Below are 19,307 nucleotides of genomic sequence, written 5' to 3'. Positions count from 1 at the left end.
CTCAGGTGGGCAGTTCTGCCCCTGTGGGCGAGGATGTCTGGGCTCTACCAGGACTGGTCATTTCCTCCTGCCATGCTGGTTTCTGCTGTCAGAGCAGAAATGTGTGTCCCCAGAGTGGCAGGAAGGAGCGGGCTCATCTCCACTGATCCCTGTTGCTATGGGCAGGGACAAGGGCTGTGTGTTGCTTTTCCCCACTCAGAGTGACTGCTGTCAGGAAGCCACAGGGTCCTCGGAACCTGCAGCCTGTTCTCCAGGGCTCTGCTGCTCTGGCTGAATTGCGTGCAAGGGCTCAGCTTCCTTTGTGTGCTTTTGGAAGGTCAGAGGGAAACAGGTAAGGAATGCTGTGGCCAGCCTGGGTGGCTGTGTCTTCCTTCCCAGCTAAGAATAGCAGCTGCCCCCAGTCTTGTTGGGAACCCTGGGAAGAAGAACTTATAGAAAAGGAAAACCTAAGAATGGATTCTGCTCAGAAAGACACAGGCACATCCCGCTGAGAATCTGCAGAGGGAAATGTTGGCACTCCATGAAAGACAGTACTTTAGGGAAGCTGCCACCTGATTGATGGGGGGGCGGGGGAACAAAGCTTCAAGGATCCTGCCTCCTGATTGGTGAGGAAAACATTGCCTGAAGCACTCTGCTTCCCTACTGGTGAGAAGTGATCTTTTCTCCACTTGGTGAGCAAAAAACATGAGCTGAGAAGTCCAGCCATCTGATTGGTGAGGAAAGGCATCTCTTGAAATTTCTGGATCTTTTCCTCTCAGCTCTTCCCTTTTTTGGTGTCACTTCCAAAAAAGGGAAGGGGATATGGGAACTTTGAATCCTTAATTCCTTCAAGGTGCACTTCCCAGCAAAAAGAGACTATGAGATCTTGACCAGCTTTAGGAGAAGTTCAGACGCTGGCAGGGAATGTGTGCTCTTGAGATCTTCACGTGAGGGTCTCTTGGCCACCCCCTTCCACCACCTCCCTGGGATTCTTCTGCCTTGTCTTCCTAGGGCCAGTTGGTTCCAGGAAATGGTTCCTTGGGTGGAAGCACATTGGCCCCAGCATTTTGATTTTTGCTGGTTTGCTTTCAACAGCTTCCAAAATCTTACAGGTTTGGTGCCACCCCCAGGGCCTAGGTCCTGAGACCCACGTGGGGGAGCCCACCGTAAGCTTTCAGGTGAGGGCTGCACACCCTTGCTTTGTTTCTGATAAATTTTACAGGGCAACAGGGACAAGTGTGGGGGCTGGGGTTGACTCCCAAGTTAGCATGGGAATGACCATCAGTACCCTCTTTAGCTTGACTTCTCAGGGCCTGGGAGGGGCCTGGGCAAGGCGCCGAGGCCACCCATGCACTGCTGGTGATTGGCTCGCTCAGGACCTCGCTCAGTTTAGAGCAGGGGTAGACGCAGACAAGAAGAGCTTGGGGCAAGAGCATTAGATTCCAAAAGTTATTATGTAGTCTCCCATTTGGGAAGTTTCATAGCAACAAATTTGTTGGGTTCTTTTTCCCCTCCCCTAGTTTAGAAGCAAACCAGGGCTGGCAGGGTTGGTGCATACAAAAGGCTGTAATAAACATACCCAGGGAACAGGCGGCTGCACTCTCCAGCTATTCAGCACAATTTCACAGCACTGGGACAGCCTCATTATGGCATGGGCTGTTGTCCTATACAAAGTCAGATGAGATAAATTTCTCCCTTTTCTGCCTAGAACGATACTCGTCCTGGAATCTGTCAGATGATAGGAGGTTTTGTTTACCATTTGTCTTCTTTATGGACTTTGGGGGCTCTCTCTTTTTAGAGCCAGCAAAGAAGACGTTGCTCTTTAACCATTTCAGCCATGCCTCCATTGATAACAATATTAATTTATCATCTTCCCAAACCATCTGTGATGGATAAAGACATTCCAGGAGTCTCCCGTGAACTGAATTGCGATGAGAATTAAGAAATTAACCACTGCTTCTAGCATCCCCATACAAAGGGCTTGCGTTCCATCTCACTGAGCAGCCTACAGTTAACAATGTGGCTGAAAGAAGGCCGCTAAGAAGGTGCCTGTGTCCCAGAGACTCAGGCATTAGCAGGGCAGAGCATCGACTGTCCTTACCACCTAACAGTCTTCACCGCCTGCCAGTACATTCCTGCACTCCCATCCACCCTTAATTTCTCCTGGCAGCTCTGCCCAGGGGTGGGAAGTGGGAGGAACTGAGTGCCTCAGCCATGCCCCCTCTGGCTCTTTGGACCACTTTATGGGGCGCAGGGGCCCCATCTTTCTCATTCTTCATTCTCAACTTTTAGTTGGTGGCATCATCATCATCATTTGCCTCTAACTTGAGCTGATTCTCACCCTCCACTGTACTGTGGAATCACCTGGGGAGAGTTAAAAATACTTCTCCTGGGGACCGCCTGCAGAGATGCGGGTTTAATTAATGGGTCCAGATGAGGCCTGGACGTTGGGAATGGAAAGGCTCACCAGGTGACTCTAATGTGTAGCCAAGGCTACTGAGAGCAGAGAATAAGCAACGGAGATGACGAGTTGCTCTTTGGGATGTTGATTAAAGAAAGACTCACAGGTGGCCTGGGCCTCAGGACTTATTCTTTTGAGGAGAGAGATTTATAATCAATGAATTTAAATATTTTTATGACTTTCTCGGTGAAAACTCAAGTTGGGGGGGCACGGGTGTTTACATTTGTAAATCTGGGAGCTTAGCAGTGTAGCCTGATGCCACAGGTCCGGGTCAGGGCAAGAGTCATCAGTCATCATTGCCACCTAGTGTGTGCAGGTGTGTGCACCTGTGTACATTTAGATTTGATCATTTGAATGTTTAATCATAGCACATCGAAGTGTCTGGGACTCCCACCCCTCTTGGCCTTCCTGACTCTGAGGCAGTATCCATACACCCTGCAAAAGCCTCAGGAACACCCTTTCATTTTGGGGGTCCCTTGTCACATTTCCATTTCCTGTCATTGGGGGGGGAGGGAGGTACAGGGAAGAGGGCTGGTCATTTGGGGCAGGAAGGTTGTTAGTGGTTAGAGCAGCCCCAGCTTTGATGACAAAGACCCCGACCCAAGGAGTGGCCTCCATTATGTCAAGGGAAGGCCACACCCACTGGGTGAGAGAAACCGATGCCTTCCAGGGGTCCTCAAACTTTTTTTTTTGTTGTTGAGGCAGAATTCTACCCTATGCTCTGAGCAGAGGGCAATGACGTCGGAGCTCACTGCAACCCTGGACTCCGGCTGTGGACACCCTGCTGCCTCAGCCTCCGGAGCCGCTGGGATTACAGGCGCTCACCGCTGCGCCCGGCTGGGTTTTTCCATTTTTTTCATGAGTTGGGGTCTCACTCTTGCTCAGACAAGCCTCGAACTCCTGAGCTCAAGCAATCCTCCCGCCTCAGCCTCCCACAGTGCTGGGATTACAGGCATGAGCCACCGCGCCCGGCGGGTCCTCAAACTTTTTAAACAGGGGACCAGTTCACTGTTCCTCAGACTGTTGGAAGGCCGGACTATAGTTTAAAAAAAAACAACTATGAACAAATTCCTGTGCACACTGCACATATCTTATTTTGAAGTAAAAACACAAAACAGGAACAAATACAACCACACTGCCTCATGTGGCCCGCGGGCCGTAGTTTGAGGACCCCTGCTAGACCCTGCAGTGGCGGAGGAAATTCCCAGTGACCTGTGCTGGTGCATATTAGCCCTGTTACCCAGGAACGTGGGCATCAAAATTTCTGTCTACTGGCCAGACGCAGTGGCTCATGCCTATAATCCCAGCCCTCTGGGAGGCCGAGGTGGGAGGATCCCTTGAGCTCATGAATCTGAGACTAGCCTGAGCTAGTCTTTACTAAAAATAGAAAAATGAGCCAGGCATGGTGGTGCATGCCTATGGTCCCAGCTAACTTGGGAGGCAGGAGGATCACTTGAACCCAGGAGTTTGAGGTTGCTGTGAGCTAGGCTGATGCCATGGTGCTGTAGCCCGGGCACAGAGTGGAGACTGTCTCAAAAAAAAAAAAAAAAAACCCATACCTCTGTCTATAGATTTGGCTCCGTGTTTAAAGTCCCCAGGGCCTCAGGCACGTCTCCCTAGCTCTCTCCCCTTCAGTCGCCTCGTCTGTGGAATTATATTCAGACTCCTTGTCTCTGAGTCCCTTCCAGTTTGATATTCATGTTCCGCATGCTCTTCTTAATCCAAATCTTATGGGTCCTTGATACAATAGGACAGTTCCCTGTAGAGGTGAAGTATGTGATGGGTGACTCAGAAAAGCTAGTAAAACCAGGTGGAGGTGGTTTTATTTCAAGGTCCTTGCCCATGATGATTGCCCCAGAGCTTGTGACTTGTTCAGGTGATGCACTGTGCCAAACAGGGTCTTTGGGGCCCAGCCCTGTTGCTCATCCCCCAGATATCCCTGACCAGTGTCATTACCTCCCTCATGTTTCAGGCCTGCTTTCACCTCAGCTGCCATAGGGACCTTCCTGAAGGACCTCTAGGATCCTTGAGCAGAAAATACTTCTGATCTTTGAGCCCCCCAAGTTAATATGGGGGCTCCAGGTTTGGTAGCTGAAGTGTTAAGAGCATTTTGCTTGGAGCAAGAGCATTTGCATTTTGCTTGGGAAATAGATAGTGGCTTTTTGGCTTTTGCTGCCAGGAGAGCATTATGTGGATCCCATCCAACAGTCTTGGGATGAATAGCTTTCAAAAGCATGGAACTTATTCAGATGGTGTGTTGGGTTCTACCTCTGGGCAAGACACTTAACCTTTGGAGTTTCATTTTCCTCATCTGAGGATAGGGATACTAGCCCCTCTCCCTCCTCAGGTTATGGTCATATTACACGATGCAGAGGACATCCCCCTCCTTACAGATTAGCTGTTAGGATTATGTGTGCAAGTCTAGGAAAACAGAACAACCAGGACCCTTCACTGCTGTCAGTGTACAAAGCAGACGCCTCTCCTTTGGCTCTCTGATTGTCTTAGTCTTTCCATAAGTGGTGATCTTTGGGAGAACTGGCCCCTCTTGCTTGAAGGGCTTAGCCCTGTGTGGACTTTGTGGCCACGTCCCACAGGATTAGGTGGGGCGCAGACAGTGTGATGCCCTTCTACTCCATCATACTCTCTCAATGAAGATTTATGTGCTTTGGGAGCAAAAGTGACAAAAGGTAGACATGTACCTGGCAGCTGTGTATGGAGGCCCAGCATGGAGAGGTGGGAACAGGTTGTGTGCATCTGAATGTGGTTTTAAAAGTGTTACAAACCCAGCCCTGGCCAAACTGCAACCAAAAAATAGCCGGGCGTTGTGGTGGGTGCCCTTAGTCCCAGCTGCTCGGGAGGCTGAGGCAAGAGAATCGTGGAAGCCCAAGAGCTGGAGGTTGCTGTGAGCTGTGTGACGTCATGGCACTCTACCGAGGGCAGTACAGTGAGACTCTGTCTCTAAGATGAGGTGGCATCTTGGGGACTGCCTGACCGGACTAGGGCTTGGAGCTGGATGTGAGGCCAGAGCTGGCTCTCGACTGTCCTGTGACTTCTCCCCTACTGCATTGTCCAGCCTTCCTGCCCCAAGTCCATACAAAACACACACATTCTCTCTCTCTCTCTCTCTTTTTCTGGGAACCATTTGCAAGACCTTTGCCGCAGCTGTAAAACAGGTGCAGGAAGACTATCGTTAACTAGATCACGGAGGGTCAAATAACCCAGTTTGGGATTACGGGCTCCCTCCCTTTTCCACTTCCTGCTGTCTGCACCTTGATCCGAGAGTGGCAGGGCGAAGTGAGGCTGTGCAACTTGAAACATTTATTCTTTTGTGCCTGGTTAGCAACTGCTGGGGCAAAGGAAAACGGAGCTTGGGAGGAGGTTGACACAGACAGTTGAAATGAAGTTTGGGGATTATCTGTGGGTTCCAGTGATTCTCGCTCCCTCATTAGCATGGAGCATTCAAGGGTGGGGAGCATTGTGTAGCTGAGGCTGCGGATGGCCTAGGATATGGGGGACTGTCATTCTCACTTGCCGCCTCATCCTTCTCTCCAGATGCACAGAGTAAGAGAAGCGTCCTTTCCCAGGTGGGAGGGGCAGCACACTGGCCCCGAGTTCTGCTCAGATAGTAACTAGACGGTTTGCTCATTGACTCAGCAGGTGTTTAGGGAGCCCCTGCTACATGCTAGATGCAGTCCCTTGGAACTTGCTTTCTGAAGGGAGGTTAACAATGAACAAACAAGGGGAAGATAATTATCGATTTGGCAAGTTGTAAGGAAGAAATCAGCAGATTAGGAGAACAGGGGGAGGCTGCTCTGCAAGGGGGCCCTGGAGTGGCTCTGGGAATAGGATGTTAGAGGCGAGACCTGGGGTGTGGGGAGAGAACAGCCACATGGAAGTTGAGAGTAGAGTTTTCCAGGGCAAGGCTAATGTCTGGAGTCAGGACAGGGCATGGCAGGCCCTGGGTCAAAGGCAGGAGAGGGAGGAAGGGGCAGCTCGTAGGAGTCTTGGGGCGGGGGGGGGGGTGTCCCGTTGTGAGCATGCTGGAAGCCAATGGAAGGCTGTGAGAAGAGGGAACCAAGTGATGTGCCAGATTTACTTTTAGAAGCACCTTCTACATGATAAACGACAGGCAAGGAGAAAATACTTACACATCCATATACAGTGGAGGACTTGAATCCCAAAGATGTGAGGAACTCTCAGAACTCACTAGTTTGAGACCAGCCTGGGAAGCATAGTGAGACTCTGCCTTAACAAAAAATAAAAAAATTAGCCAGGCGTGCTGGTGCCCACCTGTAGGCCCAGTTACTTGGAAGGCTGAGGCAGGAGGATTGCTTGAGCCCAGGAGTTTACGGTTGCTGTGAGCTATGATCATGCTACTGCACTCTAGCCTGGGTGACAGATTGAAACCCATCACTTGAAAAACCTAACCAAACCCTCAGAACTCATCAGCAAGGCTGGGTGCATGGCTCATGCCTGTAATCCTGGCACCTTGGGAGGCTGTGTTGTGGGGGTCACTTGAGGCCAGGAGTACGAGACTAGCTGAGGCCACATAGGAAGACCCTGTCTCTAAAACACAAAAAAATTCAACAACAAGAAAACAAACAACCAGATTAAAAATTGGCAAGAAACTTGAATAGATACTTCACCAAAAATAGACAGATGGCAAATAAATACATGAAACGACTTTAGTCATCAGGGAAAAGCAAATTAAAACCACAATGAGCTACTACCACACACCTGTTAGAATGCTAAAACAATGAAGTGCGGGCCATCTGAGTGCTGCTGGGGATGAGAACAGCGGGAACTCTCCTACATGGTTGGGGGGAACCCAGCAGGGCATAGCAGCTCTGCCTAACAGTTTGGCAGTTTCTTATAAAGCTAAACATAGGCCTGCAATAATACCCAGAAATCCCACTCCTAGGTATTTATAGTAGAGAAATGAACATTGATGTTCACATAAAATGTTCACATAAAAGATGTTTTTAGGAGGTGGAGCAAGATGGCAACTGAGTAACAGCTTCCCTGTAACTGGGCACAGTGACTCTGGGGAGATAGGACTCCAGGCATTTCTGGGATCTGCCTATAATCATCCCTTTGAGGATACAGGGAGTCAGCAAGGGACTTCTGGACCCCAAGAGGAGGACAAAAACAGTGGAAAACTGGCAAGTGGTTGTGTGTGTTCAATGGACCTAATCCCGCCGGCAGCTGTTAAGTACAAGCAGCAATGAGACTGCAAACTGGAAAGGCCTTACCTGTGGACTGTTTCAGTGTTTTTGGACTTGGCACTCAGTTGAACTGCCTTGGGGAGAGCTTGAGCAGGAGTGCGGAGAACTTTGGGCATTCTCTAGGGCCTCAGACTGAGCCGCAGAGCTGGACGGAACTAATAGTGTTCAGGTGTGGGCCGCAGGGAGCCATTGTGAGAGAACTGCCCTGGCAAGTTCTGCCCTCAGGGTTGCAGAGCAAGGATCGGGCAGGAGCTAGTAACCTAATGACTGAGCAGCCTAAAGGTAGGGGCTGAGCTGCCTTAGAGCCTTAACCCTCAGGGGCAGAGCGAGATTGGTTTGGCACACTGGAGTCTCGAGCTATTGCCCTGGGTATAGTGCCGTGGCATCACAGCTAATAGCAACCTCAAACTCCAGGGCTTGGTGTCGCCTGGACCTCCATAAGAGCTGCGCCAAGAACTGTGACCCGCGCCCGCCAGGGCTCCGCATGCCCTGACCAGGAACTGCGGGAACCGTGCAACCCTGCATCCTCCCTCCTGTACCCTCCCTGCCTCCACACCAGCCCGCACGTCTGGCCAGGGACTCTGGTAGCCGCGTGCCACCCGGAGCCCTCCCTGGCTCTGTGCAGAGCCCTTCTCCTGGCCAGAGAATGCTGGAGCCTTGGGCTTTCTGTGCCAAAGTCACTGGGCACCAGGCACTCCCAGAACTGTACGTACCACCTCCCGCCCTGTTGCTGGATCCGGGTGTGTCACACTCCGGAGCTGTTTCCACAGCTAGAACTCCCTGGCTGGGGCCACCCCAGAGGAACTACACAGGGTCAATCCCTACAAAGATTCAGCAACAATAGAGTGATCCCACTGGGGTCTAATCTTGGAGAGACACCTCCCCAACTCTGAGGACAGCCAGAGGCAATGGCGAAAACCAATCCTGAGGTGAAATAAACAAAAAAACTCTGGCAATATGAATAATCAGAGTAGATCAACTCCCCGAAGGATAAATGGGGAAGACACAGCACAAGATCCCATGCACAAACAAATAGCTTAGATGTCAGAAATGGAACTCAGAATCTGGATAGCAAATAAGATCAAATTAGAATTCCAAGCAGTAACCCAAAAGATATCTCAAGAATTCAACGAATTCGAAGACCAAATGACCAAAGATTTTGACACATTGAGACAAGAAGTTGCATCCCTCAAAGATCTCAAAAACACAGTAGAATCCCTCAGTTACAGAATGGAGCAAGCAGAAGAAAGGATTTCTGACATTGAAGACAAAGTTTTCGAACTTTCCCAAACTCTCAAAGAGGAAGAGAAATGGAGGGCAAAAACAAATCACTCTCTAGAGACCTCTGGGATAATTCGAAGAAAACCAATATTCATCTTATAGGGATCCCCGAAAGTGATGAAGTGGCTTCACAAGGCACAGAGTCTCTTCTCCATGAGATTATGAAGGAGAACTTTCCAGACACGCCAAGAGATTCTGAAATTCAGATAGCAGACAGTTTCAGAACTCCAGCACAACTCAACCCAAATAAGACATCCCCCAGACACATCAAAATCAATTTCACTAAAGTTAATATGAAGGAGAAAATTCTGAGAGCAGCCAGATGAAAGAAAACCATTACCTACAAGGGCAAGAATATTAGAATAACTGCAGATCTCTCTCTTGAAACCTTTCAAGCTAGAAGAGGATGGTCATCGACTTTTAATCTCCTAAAACAAAATAACTTTCAACCCAGGATCCTGTACCCAGGTAAACTGAGTTTCATTTATGACGGAGAAATTAAATACTTCAATGACATTCACATGTTGAAGAAATTTGCCATAACTAAACCAACTCTCCAGGATATTCTCAGACCTAGCCTCCATAAAGACCAGCATAATCTTCTACCTCAAAAGTAAACCCACCTAGAAAATTTTGATCAAATTTCAACTTCCACACTCGCAAAAGGATTAAAAATGTCCACCGGACTCTCGAAAGGCTTATCAATATTCTCAATTAATGTGAATGGTTTAAATTGTCCTCTAAAGAGGCACAAGTTGGCTGACTGGATACAATAACTCAAGCCAGATATCTGCTGCATACAAGAATCGCATCTTACATTAAAAGACAAATATAGACTCAAGGTGAAGGGATGGTCATCTATACTCCAGGCAAATGGAAAGCAGAAAAAAGCAGGTGTTGCAGTCCTATTCGCAGACACAATAGGCTTTAAACCAACTGAAATAAGGAAAGATAAGGATGGACACTTCATATTTGTTAAAGGTAATACTCAATATGATGAGATTTAAATTATTAATATTTATGCACCCAACCAGAATGCACCTCAATTTATAAGAGAAACTCTTAACTGACATGAGCAACTTGATTTCCTCCAGTTCCATAGTAGTTGGAGATTTTAACACCCCTTTAGCAGTGCTGGATAGATCCTCCAAAAAGAAGTTAAGCAAAGAAATTTTAGATTTAAACTTAACATTTCAACATCTGGACTTAACAGACACCTACAGAACATTTCATCCCAACAAACTGAATACACAATCTTCTCATCAGCCCACGGAACATACTCCAAAATCGACCACATCTTGGCCACAAATCTAACCTCAGCAAATTTAAAAAAGTAGAAATTATTCCTTGCATCTTCTCAGACCATCATGGAATAAAAGTTGAAGTCAGTAACAACAGGAACCTGCATACCCATACAAAAACATGGAAGCTAAACAATCTTATGCTGAAGGATAGATGGGTTATAGACGAGATTAAGAAGGAAATCACCGAATTTTTGGAACAAAACAACAATTAAGACACGAATTATCAGAACCTCTGGGATACTGCAAAAGCAGTCCTAAGAGGGAAATTTATAGCACTGCAAGCCTTCCTCAAGAAAACGGAAAGAGAGGAAGTTAATAACTTAATGGGACATCTCAAGCACCTGGAGAAGGAAGAACATTCCAACTCCAAACCCAGTAGAAGAAAAGAAACAACCAAGATCAAAGCAGAATTAAATGAAATTGAAAACAAAAGAATTATACAACAGATCAATAAATCCAAAAGTTGGTTTTTTGAAAAGATCAATAAAAAAGATAAACCTTTGGCCAACTAGACCAGGAAAAAAAGGAGTAAAATCTCTAATTTCATCAATCAGAAATGGTAATGATGAAGTAACAACAGACCCCTTAGAAATTCAAAAAATTCTTAACGAATACTACAAGAAACTGTACTCTCAGAAATGTGAAAATCTGAAAGAAATCGACCAATACCTGGAAGTACACCACCTACCAAGACTCAGCCATAATGAAGTGGAAATGTTGAACAGGCCTATATTAAGTTCTGAAATAGCATCAACCAAACAAAATCTCCCTAAAAAGAAAAGCCCAGGACCAGATGGCTTTACGTCAGAATTCTATCAAACCTTTAAAGAAGAACTAGTACCTATTTTACTAAACCTCTTCCAAAATATAGAAAAAGAAGGAATATTACCCAACACATTCTACGAAGCAAATATCACCTTAATCCCCAAACCAACTATTTTTTTGTTGCAGTTCGGCCGGGGCTGGGTTTGAACCCACCACCCTCGGTATATGGGGCCGGCACCCTACTCACTGAGCCACAGGTGCCACCCCAGAAGCCTTCAGATCTTGATTGATTTTTTCCCTAAAGATATTGGCCCTTGCTGTCTCTGTAGGCTGCTCTGATGGCACAAAGCATGTTCCCATCCTCGAGCTCAGTGGCCACCAATAAGCCTGGGCCATGTGACAGGTCTGCCTGCAGGGCTCCACCCAAACTGACTTTCTTTGTGGGTAGGGTCTAGGCTCACAAACCAGTCTTGCTCAAAGCAGACAAGAACATTTGCCCCGACTTAGCAGGGTCACAGGCATGAGCTGCAGGCCTTGTAGTCTCATGAGGCTTTAGGTTGGCTCCAGGGATCTGCAGTCAAGAGTCCCACACTCACTGCTAGAACAGCGTCCCTGGATCCAGGCCAGAGTGATTCCTCTCCGCTTCGGAAGCCTTGTGAGGACTAGAGAGGGAGTTTTCCCATCAGACTTTGGTGGGACAATGCCTCCCACACCTGGTTATGAGCATATTCTTCTTCTGGACTGGGTTAGAGGCCTGTCAGCTGTGGGCCTCCCAGCAGGCCTTGGGGGACCCAGAAGCACTCCCTGCTCAAGGCCTCTGCTGACACCCTTTTGAGAACAGCCTTCAGGTGGCTGGTCTGTGAGCTGTGGTGACAGTGGGAAGCAGAACTGGGAGGGACTCTAAAGATCATGGAAGTCCTGATAGCTGCTCTGTCAGCCTGCGGAGTCACAAGGGGGTCCTCAGAGACACAGGCTGCTGTGGACAGGGGTGCCCTCCCACAGCAAAGGGGGATCCCCTTCCATGGGGATCTGGGGGATGAAAGGGACCCCAGGCTGATTGCTGCAGTTAGGGGACAGTCTCTTGTCTCGTGAATCCAGGGACTGGCCTGAGTGAGTCCCTGGGGAAGAGGATGTTCACCGCAGCTTCACACTGGGGCATTAGGAGGTTGCCAGAACACAGAGCCCTGGACCAGCTGGCTTAAACAACAGAGATTTATTTCTCACAGTTCTGGAGGCTGGAAGTCCAAGATGCAGGTGTCAGCAGGGCTGGTGTTTTCTGAGGGCCAGGAGACAAAGATCTGCTGCAGGTGCCTTCTCCTTGGCGTGCAGATGACCATCTTCTCCCTGTGCCTTTGCCTGGTCTTACTGCTGTGCACGTCTGTGCACAATCTTCTTATAAGGACACGGCCTACCTACATGACCTCACTTTAAATTAATCACTTCTTTAAAGACCCTATGTCCAAATATATCCCGTTCTGAGGTGCTGGGGGTCAGGGCTTCAGCATATGCATTGTGTACTGGGGAAAGAGGTCAGTTTGGCCCACAACACAAGGCTAGGCCAGAAGCTCTCCATCATGAGTGGCCAGAGGCCTGGGTGATAGTCATGGTGATGTCTGGAGTGAGGGTGGGTTCCACAGTTGTTCCGTCTCTCCTGTCCTGCCTGGATCCCTAGAGGGGCATGTGCCCAGCCAGCTTCTCTCTCTTCCATAAGCAGGTGCCATTGGAGGGTCTTGCCTGACTCCAAAAGCCCTGGAATCAGGGTCCTCAAGAAAAGTAGCCATATCTTTTGTTAGGAGCCCAGGATGGACTTCCCAGAAGTCATGGTGTGAGCTTCTGTGGAAAGGGGGCCAGTGTCCCGAGAGTATCCCCTCCCCAGGGGTGGCCAGGGGCTTCCTGGAACCCAGGACAGTGAACGTCAGAGGGAAGGAGCACAGCAGGGCAGCTACTCTGGGCACAAGAAGCCAGGAGTCAGAACCTTCTGGGCCAGCTTTGCCAGGGCTCTCCAAAGCTCCTGGATGCCCTTCTCTTCACTGCCAAACCAAATGTCAACAGATTCCAGCACGATGCAGGGAGGTGCTGGTGCCTTCAGTGGGCAAGGCCATTGGCGGGGGTGTACGGAAGGCCCAGTGTGCCCCACAATGTGAGCCCTCGCCTCTGACCCCCAGGGAGGACACTGCTGCAGAGGGATTGATGGGACAAGGGGATGGTTCTGGCTCTGGTTCCTTTGGAGCCACTATGGAAACTCAGCCTCAGCCTAAGTTGGAAGTGATTTTAGTGCAAGTGTGGACTTCTGACCTAACAGATGGGCTGCCTGTTGTCCAGAGAGGAGAAGGCACTAACCCAGGGTCCCTGGGGGCACTAACGGCAGGGTCCAAACTGGGGTCTCCTGTCACCCATCTGAAACCACTTGGGTCACCTGAGCGGTTAGTCCCTGGATGATGGCCCAGAACAAGGACAGTCAGGGCTCTGCGCTTCATGGAGAGGCTCTCCAGCCTGCCGTGTTTGTGGGAACCTGACTCCCCTGCGTTCTCAGGGACCTGGCTTCCGTCTGGCCTCACCTCTCCCTTTATGGAAAAATCCTTGGGTAAACTGTTTCCCATGACCAGGTGCTGCCCGCTCCAGGCAAATGGGTGACCTGCCATGGAAGCAATTGACCTCTCTCTGAAAAAGGTGGCTGACTTCCAGGGAAATGGGAGTCACCAGGCAGGCTTCCTGTGGCAAAAAATGTTCTGATCCAGGCCTATGCTCTCAGAAGGACTGGGGAAGCTCCCTCTTGGGTCTCCTCAGTAGACCCCCATGCAGAGGAAAAGACCACTACTCACCTGGCATCCACCTCCTCCCAGCTCCCTCCAACCTCCTCTCCTGGCCCCGTGTGAGTCTGTGAGCCTCTGGGTGTGTAACACAGAGACAGAGTAGAAGTCTGTTCGTGTCTCTGTATTCCTGTGCGAGTATGTACATGCGTGTGAGTTAGTAGGAATTTCTGTGGTTTCTGTCTGTCTATCAGTGTTCATGACTTTTGTCTTCCTGAGAGCCAGGCTCTGAGGCTTCCATTGCACTCAGAGTCTCTTCCTTTGATATTCCTGGTCAGCTTCTCTCTTCTGTGCTGCAGAGGAACCCACCATGGGGCTTCTGTCATCTGTCAACTCTCCCTACACCTTGAAACTCACTCTTCTTTGCAGAGGGGATAATTTGAGCCATTCCCATTGATGAGTTTTTGGGAGAAGTTCTTACTGTGGGGTCATTTTGCTGGGAATTGAGAATGAATTCCGTGTACGTCTGTTAGGATTGCATTTGGCTGCAAGTAACAGAAAGCCCACTTCGTGTTGGTTTAAATGGATGAGAGCTTATTTCTCCTTGCAGGACAAAAGGGTCACAGGGGTCATCCAGATGGGGTGTGGGGCCTGAACAATGCCCTCAGAGCTCCAGGCCCTTTCCATTTCCCTTCACAACACCCTTCTCCTGCAGTTTTCCTCGCTAGGCTGTGGTATCCTCGGTACAGTCATGCTCATTTCACAGGACTGTTATGAAAACTAGAGGAAACAACACTTAGGAGAGAGTGTGGATGTGCAAGTAGTTTACAGGAGCCCGGTGTGGGTGCTGTTACTGAGGAATGCTCTGCCCTGGGCAGAATGAAGACTGGGTAGTTCACCCTACCCTGGAGGGCATCTCAGTGGCCTTCTGAGGCCCCTACTTTTTGGGACCTCAATGATTATCCTTCCTAGAACAATGATTTGCTGGTGTAGAAGCATAGGTCAGCCTGCTGCCTCTATTAGATCAGACTAATGGGTCAGACTTTTTGCAGAATCTTAGGAGAAAGATTTGGAAACCTGGCAGCAAGTATCAGCTCACGTTGAACCAAAGGATGGGCCCTTAGGAAGTGTCTGCTGCACACATAGACCCAGAGCTGCCCTGTTGAGGATGGCCTTTGGCTCTGACAGACCTCAGCTGGCGCCCAGCTCCTCCGGCAGTGTGCCAGCCCAGGCAGCTGAGCAGGTCACCAGCTGTGAGGGGCTCTTCAGGGGAGAACAATGCCTGATCCTCCTGCCTCCACCCAGAGTCTGCTCTGGGCCGGCCCCTGCCAAGATAAAGACAACCTGAGCCAGTGGTGGTGTCCATGTGGGACTTGGCTCTGCACCTTCAGTGACCAAGCAACCTTTTGTGACCTTCCCCAGCCAAATCTGAGGAGCTACAAGTTACTGGTGCACAGCTGTATCCCATCGGCACTGAGGAGAGAACATGTTGGCAGGAACTTTAGAATTACCAGCAGGCTTGCAAAGAGGGCCAAGAGAGATCAGCTGGCATGAGTCTGTGGAGTTGCACGTCAGGGGCTTGGGACCATGGGTCCCTGTGCTGTGGCTGTCCACATTTACAATTTAGAGATGCCTCCCTTCCCATCCCAGAGAAGACGTAAGAGACCGTAAAGGAAAGGTCAAGGCCCTCTCCAGCCATGCCCTTTTCAGCCTTCTCAGTGTGCCTCAGGGGCATCAGGGCTGGGTCTTTTCTTATTATGAGTGAAAAAGACAGACAGTGGGGAATGAACTGGAATTTAGGGTAGATTGAGGAAGGTAATCTCCTGGTGGAAGGTTTGACTGCTTTCTAGCAGGGCAGACTGGAGCAGTTTCCTCTGCTCATGTGTGTCTTGAGACGAGCAAATGGGGGGTAAGACGTCCTGCAGGTGCTGCCCCAGCCTGCCCCACCCCCCACCCCCAGCCTGACAGGGACACCCATGGCCTGGACCCTCTCTCTCACAGTTTTTAGAAGCTTTTGCATGTCCAGACACAACTTCAACAAACAATTCCTCACATTCTTCTTCCTGCCTCCCTCCCTCCCTCCCTCCTCTTCCTGAGTCTCCTCAGGAACCACTCCTGGACCCAGGACCGGCTGGGAGGGGCGGTGTTTTATTCACAGACTCGCCCACCCTGCGGGGAAGGTCTCCTCAAGCTCTTTCAGCTCTGCTTTCACTGGTGTGCTTGGATTATTTTGTGCCCTTTGGAGTAAGATCACAGAACAGCCACAGGGCACCAACTGAAGTCTCTGCAGGGCGGCCTCCTGCAGACAACTCCCCACCTCTTCCAGCAACTTTGGGGAGGGGGCAGGCAGGACATGGGCTGCCATCCTTCTGTCCTCCCCGGCCTTCCCACTACACTGAGTCCACTGCCTAGGTTCAGGGAGGCAGAATGTAGGGGGAAATCCTGGTGTCCTATACCTGCTGGTGTGCTCTTGCCCAGAGCATCAAGACATTCCCCCGAGGTCCTCTGGCTGCTCCGTTATTGGGATCGGGTACAGTGTGACAGGGTGAGCAGCCTCACTTCTCCACTCCTTGCAAACTGGGGAGGGGTGAGTGGAGCATCAGCATCAGAGCCTTTGTCACCCCTCCACCTATAGCATGGCCGGCTCTTCTTAGGAGTTTCCTTTACCTCTCCATTCTTTGTTTGTACATTTAATTAGGGCTTGGCACCTGTAGCTCAGTGGTTGGGGCACTGGCCACATGCACTGGGGCTGGTGGGTTCAAACCCGGCCAGGGCCTGCTAAACAACAATGACAACAACATAAAAAATAGCTGGGCACTGTGGCAGGTGCTTGTAGTCCCAGCTACTTGGGAGCCTTAGGCAAGAGAGTCACTTAAACCCAAGAGTTTGAGGTTGCTGTGAGCTGCAATGCTACGACACTCTACCGAGGGTGACATAATGAGACTGTGTCTCAAAAATAAATAAATAAATACATGAATAAACTGAATTATCCCTGCGACTCTCTAAGTGCTACTGTTCATAGGTTTAGTTGATCCAGAAGCCTGAGGCTGCAACTGTTTGGCTGCAAAGGGGAGGAGGAGGGAGCCTGGGGAACTGCCTTTCTCTATGACCCCCTCTGACCTGGCATACTTGTAGGGCTTCACCAAGCCCCAGACCCCATTCTTCCCACCTGCAGGGCTAGCATAGAAACTGGGGTCTGGGTGCTGGCAGAGGACAGCATGGAAATGCATAGACTTACTTTGTCCAGGGAAGATGACCTTTAAGTCCTGACGCATTCAGGTGGGATCAGAGCTGCGGGCTTTGTGCTCCAGAAAACATTTGAATGTAGGCCTTCCTCCGGGGCTTTGGAAGGCCTTCCCAACTTCATGTTCCTGCTGCCAAAGCAGGCCTTTCAAGTCGGTCCATTCTGGTTTTTATTCCCCATTTGTAGGTGGGCGGGTGGCCAGTATCAGAGCTCTGGAATGTGTGTGGGCTGGGCTGGGCCTGCCCCCCCCATCTCTGCTCTTCCCTGGGGTGGGGGGCCCTGCGGAGAGGGTATGCACTGGCCCCTTCCACCCTCTAACCTTCCTGTTGTGCGTTCTCCACAGCCTGCGATTGCCACCCCGTGGGCGCCGCTGGCAAAACCTGCAACCAAACCACTGGCCAGTGTCCCTGTAAGGACGGCGTGACAGGCATCACCTGCAACCGCTGCGCCAAGGGCTACCAGCAGAGCCGCTCTCCCATTGCCCCCTGCATCAGTACGTACGGGCTCCCTGTTTGTCGTGTCTCTGGCTGGGGTGGGGCTGAGCCCTTTGGGGATGCTGGTTGCTGATATCCAGGGTGATCGCTTAGCGGTCACCACAGTAGTCCCAGCAGTCAGTGCCTGGCGATTGCTGAGTCCCCATGGGAGATCCCCCAAGTCTGTAGAGTTCTTGCAGAAGAAGCTCCGCGCTCAGCAAAGCCAACCTGTCTGTGGCTCTCTGTCCTGACACACACTGAGTCTCCTGCTCCAGGGATCCCAGGGGTCCCACTGTCACGCCCACCTTAACTCCAGATCTGAGGTGGGCCCATACTAGGGGCCCCCACTGCTGCTGTCCATGGTACATTCAGGGCCTTTGAAGGAGCTGGGCAAGGCTCCCATGCATAGCACCTACATCCTTTATGAAGGATAATAGAAACCCTGAGGGTCCTGGGGGCCTTGCTGGGCCAGCCAGTAGCCCCTGGGTTACAGGAATGTGAGGAGGGGGTGGGCAAGATGGCAGGGGTCACTCAGGTGGCTTGTCCCAGAAGTGTTTCAGAATTTTATATCTGGTGTGGTCACACTGGTGTCCTGAATGAAAGATTATCCTGGGAGAAGTCAAGCCCTTTTGGGAGCTACCATGTCCCCCACTCCCAATTCCTTGTGCATGGCTGACCTAGACCAAGGTCAGGTCAGGAAAGGCGGGGCAAGGAAAGGAGCGAATCCCAACAGACAAGGCAGAGCTCAGGGCAAAGTCTGATTCTCTAGAGAGCCCAGGAAACTCTGGCCTCTAGCCCAGGTAATTGGCTGCTGACTCTTTTTGTATGACTTGGTGATTTTCACCTTTTTTTTTTTTTTTTTGCCTGGGTTAGAGTACAGTGGCATTAACATAGCTCATTGCAACCTCAAATTCCTGGGCTCAAGCAATCTTCTTACCTCCCAAGTCACTGGGGATACAGGTGTTCACCACCACCTGGCTAATTTTTCTGTTCTTAGTAGAGACAGGATCTCATGATGTTGCTCAGACTGGTCTCAAACTCCTGGCTTCAGGTGGTCATCCCACCTTGACCTCCTGAAGTGCTTGGATTACAGGCATGAGCCATTGTACCCAGCCCTTTACCTTTTTTAATGGTCGAATCAAAAATCAAAAGAAGACAAATATTTCATAACATCATTATATGAAAATTGTATGGAATTCAAAGCTCAGTGTCCATAAATAGTTTTCTTTGAATCCCATTGCTTTGAGACTTTAATGCCTTACTTACTACTTGGCCCTTTTCAGAAGTCAGCTCATCTCTGCTTTAGTGATTTTAAGCATCCCTTAGCTCTGGGTGGGCGCTTGCATCTTTGGTCAGTCCTGAGAGTCACATGGCCAGGGCCCAGGGGGCCACAAGCACAGAGACTGGGGCCCTCCTTCACACAAGCCACCACCAGGTCTTGGGAGCAGCCCTTGCAGAAACCCACACCCCCAGCAGGCGGGAGCCTTAGACATTTACACTGTCCAGCTGGGTATGGCCTTCACTTCAGGAACATGTTGGCTATATTGATTACAGCAGCTCTTCTGATCAGTTTCTGAATCAGGAGATGTTTACACATGGCGGTTTGCAGGCCATCGCTAATAGCACATAACAAAGGCCCGAGCCTTAGGGAAGAGAGCTCAGTATCCATCCAGAGAACAGGTTGAAATGGTTTTCACGCCACACACACACACCCCCACCCCCATTGCTGGTCTCAGCTTGTCAAAACCTCTCTCTTTTTGTCCAAAACCTGTAAGGTGAACCTTTTTAGAAAGTGAGGAAATGTGAGGTTATGAAAATATGGGGG

The 19,307-nt window shown here is 50.0% G+C and overlaps 1 protein-coding gene across 5 annotated transcripts in view; it reads left to right on the top strand.

Moving 5' to 3' along the window:
* NTN1 (netrin 1) overlaps nt 1–19,307 on the top strand; it is a 195,132-nt gene that overhangs the window by 114,322 nt on the left and 61,503 nt on the right. For all 5 annotated transcript variants that reach the window (XM_053568064.1, XM_053568063.1, XM_053568066.1 and 2 more), the window contains exon 4: nt 17,353–17,502. In XM_053568064.1, coding sequence (XP_053424039.1) covers nt 17,353–17,502 — 150 coding nt within the window. The remainder of the gene's footprint in view (nt 1–17,352; nt 17,503–19,307) is intronic.

Source organism: Nycticebus coucang, chromosome 18 (genome assembly GCF_027406575.1).
Source record: "Nycticebus coucang isolate mNycCou1 chromosome 18, mNycCou1.pri, whole genome shotgun sequence".
NCBI classification, from domain to species: domain Eukaryota; kingdom Metazoa; phylum Chordata; class Mammalia; order Primates; family Lorisidae; genus Nycticebus; species Nycticebus coucang.
Note: the sequence above shows the minus strand (reverse complement) of the source record. Positions and strands in the feature narration are given on the sequence as shown.